The 7,781-nt window shown below is 38.5% G+C and overlaps 1 protein-coding gene across 1 annotated transcript; it reads left to right on the top strand.

The window, feature by feature from the left end:
* The first annotated feature begins 252 nt into the window (after nucleotides 1-252).
* LOC100890748 lies at nucleotides 253-7,434 on the top strand. The gene is made up of 2 exons (XM_003728664.3): nucleotides 253-426; nucleotides 6,352-7,434. Exon 2 carries the CDS (start codon nucleotides 6,649-6,651, stop codon nucleotides 7,432-7,434), a length of 786 nt encoding a protein of 261 aa, XP_003728712.1. The 5' UTR covers nucleotides 253-426; nucleotides 6,352-6,648.
* Nucleotides 7,435-7,781: the final 347 nt, after the last annotated feature.

The raw sequence follows: 7,781 nt of genomic DNA, 5'->3' as shown, positions 1-7,781 counted from the left end.
AATAGGGGAGAAGAAAAATAGATCGACAGAACGAAATCGAATATATTTGAAATCTATTCCTTCCTCCTTTGGCTACGTTGTTTTTTTGTGAACGAAAAGGAAGACTTCTCCCGTATTGGGCCGATGTGATTCGTCAAAAGTTTACAAAAGGGGCGTGGTAATTATTGCTTCCAATATCAACGAGCAAAGTCAACATCCGATTCTGACGTGAATTTTGGATTGCGCAACACATTCAATCAAGAGTGTACGAGCTAGAGCTACAGAACACTTTGCACTGTTTACGCAGGAGGAAACGGCGCTGCGTATCGATCATGCTGTACGTGCAACGTCCACCGGAACGTCAGGTCGCATCGCCAAATTATTGTAGGATTATTTAAAATTTGAAGGAGAGGAGGGCATGTGGGAACGAACGTCTTTCTATTAATGGTATGTACCAGTATCTATTTGAGCTAAATCTTCTAAGCTTAACGTTCTGCCTCTTGAATCATATAAATGTATATAAATTAAAAGATTAAGGAGTTGGTGTTGGGAAGCAGCACCAGGGGTCTTGTGCGAGAGTGCGAGGGTAGATGTCGGGGGTTGAGCCGCTAGCCGGGAGTGTGCAGATGTGAATGTCACCTGTAGCTACCACTGGTTTTTGTCGAACGCGTGATAAATGTATCTACACAATGCTTGATGTGATGAGACAGTGAGTATGGTGGGTGAATACAGGAAGCTGTGTTTTTCGTGGGTGACCAGGATTGGCATAATTAACACACTGCTCCCCCGGCCATGATCCCCTTTTTCTTCTGTTGACTGAGAACTGATTTAATGAGATAACCACCTTTCAGTGACTGTGCAGGGAGGTCTAATCCCCCTGGCCAAACTAGTGCAGACAGGCTTTAACTGCACTTTATGTTGTGCATTTAATTTTTTACATAAAGAACATGATTTTTGAAAATCCCCATAGACAATTATAGTATGATATTCATATGCATTTTTATCAATATATTATGTTCTTTTTTTGCTTGAATTACTGGGTTTTGCATTTATTTTGATGTGTGTCCAGACAGCATAGTATCTGGACAGTTGATTTAAAAACAGCAATTTGAAGAAGTTTACAAGCAATATTTTATCAAACTTCTACAACTTTTGTTGGACAACATTCTAAAGGACAAATATTCAAGCCGGCTAGTGCTATTTGATGAAAACTTTCGTTAAATCTTAAGGCAAAAATGAAGGCTTTTATTTGTAAAGTGAGATAACCACCTGTCAGTGACCATGCAGGGAGGTCTAATCCCTCCTGGCCAATGCGTGCAGAGGGGCTTTAAGAAAGTCCAAGAAATGTGGAAGTCTGAAGGGGAAACATATTAAATTAAAATTCACTGTATTAGTTTTCACTATACCCAGTGATGCCACTGACTCACGCAATTAGCAGATCCACTATGAAAAAAAAAAGAAAAAAATGTTCAAAGCAGATTGTTTCCTAATTATCCTTCCATTATGATCTTTGATGTTAGCTTTCAAAAAGTTTGCAAACAACATACAGCAAAATTAAAAGAAGAGTATTAAAATATGTTTAGCGTCAGAACATCTGTGGGGTGAGAGATCCATCTGCCCAGGGGTGAATGCCTATGCTAGGTCACAAGGTTAAAGGGTTCATTTGGAGAAAGGAAGATCAGTAGGTTTTTCAATCATTCTTTATACAAATGAAAGAACTGGTAGGCTCTTTGGAAGATAGTCAGGTTTTGATCATTGGTGCATAGACCTACACCGGAGTGTTGGCTCAGTCAGTAGAGCGTCCGCCTCACAACCGGGAGGTCGTGGGTTCGAACCCCGGCCGCGTCATACCAAAAGACGTTAAAAGATGGGAGTTGCTGCTACCTTGTTTGGCGTTTAACAGTAAGGGATAGAGCAACGTCGATCTGGTGCTGCTCAGTGGCTGCCGGGCTCACGATCAATTAGGCAAAAAGAATTTCCGTTTCGGTTTAATAAAATTAAAAGATTATTGTTATTATTATTATTATTATTATGATTGGTGGAATGGGAGGGGGGCATAGCTGCACAGGAGAATGCAAAATGCAATCTAACATACATCCCTGTAAACATGAAATGTGCAAAGTTGTATTTATGTACCCTCTACCCAGCAAAAATAGAAGACTAAGAACACACCTGAAAATTTGATAACCTTGATTTGATTTGACTTGTTAGAAAGTTTCGCATCTATTCTTTATGATCTACAGTGTAGATTCATGTTTCTATTTCTTTAAACAAGATCAAGAAGTTTACTCTCTTGATAATTTGGTGATGCTGATCAAGAGAGAGAATGATATTAACTCTAAAAAGGAAGTTGAGAGTAAGATGAGAACTAAAGAGAGAGAGAGAGAGAGATGTACAAAAAGGGAGAAGAAAAAAACAATAGTAAAATGAGATGGATTGTTACATCTGACATTCAATCCAATCGCTAAATCAATCCAGCTAAATCAATCATTGTTCATATCCCTCAAGATCATGTGACTGAATAACTCTCGAAGTCCAAGAATATATACTTCATGAGACTATACTCGCCCCTTGCAGATCAAATGTGTTACATAGAACGTGGCCATTTCACAGCACGTTGTGTTATGTTACTTTAGATATTACATGGATTAAGAAAAAGAGACGGAAATTTATTTCATGGTGCCATCAAGTTAACGAATCGATATCACAAATTAACTAGGAAATTGTTCTGTGATATTTAAACTTAAAGCCCCAAAGCACTACTTATGGCTACTTGCGCCCTCTATATAATAGCAAACAATGACTAATCGGTGACCATTGGTCCCCCATGGTCCCCTTTTTCGTATGTTAATTGAGAGCTGATTTGATGAGATAACCACCTGTCAGTGACCCTGCAGGGAGGTCTAATCCCCTTGGCCAAACTAGTGCAAACGGGCAGAAAATCATGCATTTCTTTGTTCAGAATATTTAATTTCAGGTGGATTAAAAACTGCTCATCCCTCTGTGTTTTGGCCTTTTGGGTATATGAAGTAAATGTGGAGACAAAGATAATAGGAAGTAGAAGAGATCATGGGGAAGAAGTTTGAAAAGAACAGATAGAGGTTGATACTTGATAAATTGTTTTAAAATAACCCTTAGCAATACATTTCAGTCAAGTCAATGACGTGCTCATCTAGTAAGTAAACACTAGTTTCTTAGAACTATTTAATATCTTCTTCCATGCCACAGCAACATGGATTAACAATGACCACTTTGACCAAGAAAGATAAAGTAGGATATTTTTGTCTTACTCACTATTTATTCAAAGGCCTAGATGACTCAAAATAGCTGCAAATATACCCTTTTAAAGCATGACATTTATTTTTACTGATATGCCTATGGTCACGTGGCTAGCATTTAAAGATAATATTGAGTCATGCCATTTCATTTTGAACATTTTTCTAGAAGTTACTTTGAATAGTTCCATATGTAGACTTAGTAAATAGGAGTAAATGTGTATTTTCAAGTTTTGGAATTAGCAAAATGGTCACAGGTTGCCTAAATCTGGCGTTCAAAAGCACAACAAAGAAATGCACTGGACTGAGATTTGCTACATGTTGGTATGGGATTGCTCTAACAACAAAAGTGGCATCAGAATTCGATCCAAGCGTACTACTCTTTCTAGACACTATTAAATATAAGAGCTTTCCAAGAGCATTTTATGGAACCTTGCTGCTAGAGAGTAAAGGTGTATTCACAAATTCTTATTTACCAGATAATCACCATTACCCAATTGCTTCGAGTTTCCTTTACAGCATAATTGCTGGCAAAACTCCACTTTACCTGATGCTTCTATCAAGGAGTCTATATATATAGGTAGGGCATTATTTCATATGGGATTACCATTAAAGCGATTATTTCCCAACTGAACATCCTCTTACATCCTTGATTAGCTTATTGACCTTGACCATGGCCTCATGTCAAACCTAATCAGGATTTTGTCAGAAACCATGCACAAACTAAGGAAAGCTGCATTTACGTACACACTGCAAGCAATAATTGTTTTTCCCTCACATTCTGGTGTTTCGTTGAAAGTTGCTAAGTTGCTATGTATTTATTTATTTATTTATTTGTTTATTTATTTGTGATATTTAGACAGGCTGGTGACTGATTATCACCAATAATGGTAGTCTTTCATGAGACCCTGTTTTTAAATTAAGTGTCTGCCCTATACAACAAAGAAGACAAAACAAGCATGCATGGCAGTTGTCAACGAAACGGAGTTTGTCGATTGTTGCTACGGCAGGCAGCCAATGAAAACAAATTTTTATAATAAAATTATGGAAATGCAAGCATTGATTTAAACAAACAGATCACTTTGTTATTCCTTGCTCATTTGTCCTGATTTACATGTAGGTGTCATATGAAAGGGCAGAAAATGAACTTTCTAGGAATGTGATCTTCTCTTCGAAATACAGATACCGTTCGCCAAATGACTTTTTGGTACCCTTTCTTCAAATTATTTTTAATCACTCATGCGTGAAATATGCATCACATTAGTTGCATCAAATGAAAAGGGAGGATCGAAGCTTTAAAAATATGTGTCATTTATTAATTATGATTAGTTACGATAAACATAGATAATTCTCGGTTTTGTTTTTCTGGGACGCACTGTATATGGGGGGGGGGGGGGTGTATAATTATGTGTATCATTTTTCTGCCTTGTACTGTTTAGACAGTAGCCTAGGCTTGAATGTTTCTTTTTACATGCTTTCACTTTTTTATTTCAAATAAATAAGATTTGGAATTTAAAAAATGTTAAGCTTTGCTAAAAAATTGTCACATTCTTGTGGTTTTTGATAGCCAGATGGCTAAGAGAGAAGAGGAAAACAAAGAGAAGGGACCCCCCCCCCCCAAAAAAAAGGTTTATTTTAGGGAGCATGGTGAAGGTCAAGGGTCGATAGAGTGGGCCTCATGAAATGAACGATGTTGTGAACATTCTTCAGCACATCCATGGGAATATGACCTTGACTTCTTATAAATAGCTCTCTTTTGTACCTGATCAATAAGGTTTTTTTTTTCTTCATTTTGTGTGGGAGAAAAAATGTTGTGGCTATCATGGGAAGAGTGGTACTCACTCTATGCCATTCAGACTACATTGCATCACAGCAGAGTCTCTATTAATATTGACAGTTTGACACCTGGATATTTTGTGAAACACCTATTCTAGGTAAGTAATGTAGAAAGAGAGATAGAGAGATAGGGAAATAGAGAGAGAGAGAGAGAGAGAGAGAGAGAGAGAGAATGATAGAGAGATTGATAAATTTAGAGAAAGAGAAATAAAGAGAAAGAAAGAAAGAGATAGAAATAAAGAGAGAGAGAGAGAGAAATAGAGAGAAAGAAAGAAAGAGAGAGAGAGAGAGAGAGGGAGGGAGAGGGGGGGGGGTAGTGGATGACAAGATAAAGAAAATAGAGGACGAAAAGGGAGAGAAAATGGATAAATAAGAGAGAGGAGAGGACATACTGTAGAGAGCAATGCAGGTAACAAGAGAAATAGAGGGCCATGGAGAGAGAAAGAGGGAGAGAGAGAGTAAGAGAATGAGAAATTTAGAGAGTAGAGAAATGGTAGAAAGAGAGAGAGAGAGAGAGAGAGAGAGAGAGAAAGAGAGAGAGAGGTGTGAACCACATAATGCGGTGATGGTGCATGAGCAGGTACTTATTATTGGCTATAATTCTTAGGCCAAAATGGCATGTTACTTTAAATGTAGTGTAAACTTTTGAGATTACCTGTCTTTCCAGTTGCCTGGAAATTTTAATCCTGTCAGGAATGATATATGGAAAATTTCATCTCAGAACATATAACAATTGTGGTATATTGAGACATGTAATAAAAAATCATGTGGTTTTGTAAAACTTTCAAGTCTAACTCAGATAGGATTATAACATGAAAACCTCCAATGATCTTCTTATTTACTACTAAATCTAATAAATTATGATAGGATTTATCTGCATTCAGATGCTTACAATTAATTTTCTTTTTGAAGTTTCTTAATTATTCCTTGTCATAAAATTGATATCTTTATTGACTATGGGTATAGATCTTTATTGCATTTGACATTTTAATTGATTTATATATGATCAGATTCCAAGAGTGCTAGCTACCCAACTATTCTGTCTGACTTTCATTGACATTAAAGATTTATTCATTCTGATACAGCTTCTTTGATTTGTTTATTCTGTGCAGGTTCATCAACCTAGCATTGTACTGGGGTTGTTGATGAAGATACACACATAGCGGGATTGTTATTGACAGACGAGTGCTTGCCACGCAAGTCGGCAGTCGTTTGAGTCGAGTGCAAGTGGGATTAATAATTTTCTCTCATTCTGTCACAGGCCTGTGAAGCCATACTCTGGAAATGTCGACCCTTCAGTTTCTGTCGAAGCCAAAACTTGTCATGGTTTACCGTCATTGGCTGGGAGTAAGCATGTGTCTGCACTTCCTGGGCTTATTTTGTGACTCAGTCAAAAGAAGGATCCTCAATGTTTGATGTCATTTACGAGCTAAAGTTTTGTTGAGGTGTCAGTGGCTTGCAGCTGCTGCTTTTGCTTCTGAATGCGCCTACTTATGCCAGCTACCTGCCAATGATTTTGTGTCAAGCCTTTACAGGTTGAACGATTTTATGTGCCAATATGGCTGTGCTAGGAATATCACCCTTTGTTTTCATACTCCTGTGGAACCTTTTAACTCATTTTGTAGACACTGGACAAGGTTTGGAAGTAATCGAGCGGGAATATGAAATACCAGTTAGTGCAGATACCTTCATTCATGGACCAGCAACCAACCAGGGTATGTATGATTACCTAGAAATAGGCCAGAGAGCGGACAGGATCGAAAGTCGCACTTTGGTAACGTTTGAAATCAGCCAGTTTATGTTGGATAGCCAGTGGGGCCGGAATGAGCAATATCCAAACATAAACCAGAGCACTATCCTCCAGTCCTCCCTCAGACTGAGCTGCAGCAACATTGAAAACGCAGCTAGTACCGATCCTTTTAATCGTAACTTTCAGGACACCCTGCATGTTGGCCGTCTCTTGGTCCCATGGGAGGAGGCCGTGGCGACTTCGGTTGTCCGTGCAAGCGGTGGTCGGTCGTGGGAAGTGGAAAATGTAGGGATGGACGGAAGTGATGCAACGCCATCCGTTGCAAGTGCCTTTGTGGATATCACTTATGCAGCCTGCCAGGAAGGTACGTCTGTCTCGTTTGATATCACGGATACGCTCTTATCTTGGATCAACGGGACCAGTCCTAACTACGGTCTTGTGATTTGGGCCGAGGATGCCATGCTTAGCAGGAGGTGGATCAAGTTTGCATCCAGCGGGAGCCATGATGTTGCCAACCATCCTGTACTCACAGTCTCCATTCAGGATACACTTATCTCAACACCAGGTGAGTCTTCATTTCAGAGCAATGTATAAGCCATAAAGTCAGATAACTTTTTGTTCTCACAATGCATAACATCCTTATTTCTTTCACAATGGAAAAAATTGTTAGGCTTTCAAGGTCATAATTAACACATATTCTGGTAAGAGCTATGAAGGAGAAGTAAACCCAAACTACATCGATTGGTGGTCTGAATGGGCATTAATAACTTTCCTACATACCCCTATGAGCCACATATGAAAGATTCTCCAAAAGAGAGAAAATTTGTAAAATTTGAGGGCTTTGAGTAGCTGAATTGGCATATGTGTACATAGCCATATATAGTCAAAATGCTCATGTACCTGTTACAGCTCGTTTTATGCATGTTATTACCAAAGAAAAA

Source organism: Strongylocentrotus purpuratus, unplaced genomic scaffold (genome assembly GCF_000002235.5).
Source record: "Strongylocentrotus purpuratus isolate Spur 01 unplaced genomic scaffold, Spur_5.0 spur5_scaffold_5, whole genome shotgun sequence".
Classification (NCBI taxonomy): domain Eukaryota; kingdom Metazoa; phylum Echinodermata; class Echinoidea; order Camarodonta; family Strongylocentrotidae; genus Strongylocentrotus; species Strongylocentrotus purpuratus.
The sequence above is the reverse complement of the archived record's forward strand: the minus strand, read 5'-3'. Positions and strand labels throughout refer to the sequence as shown.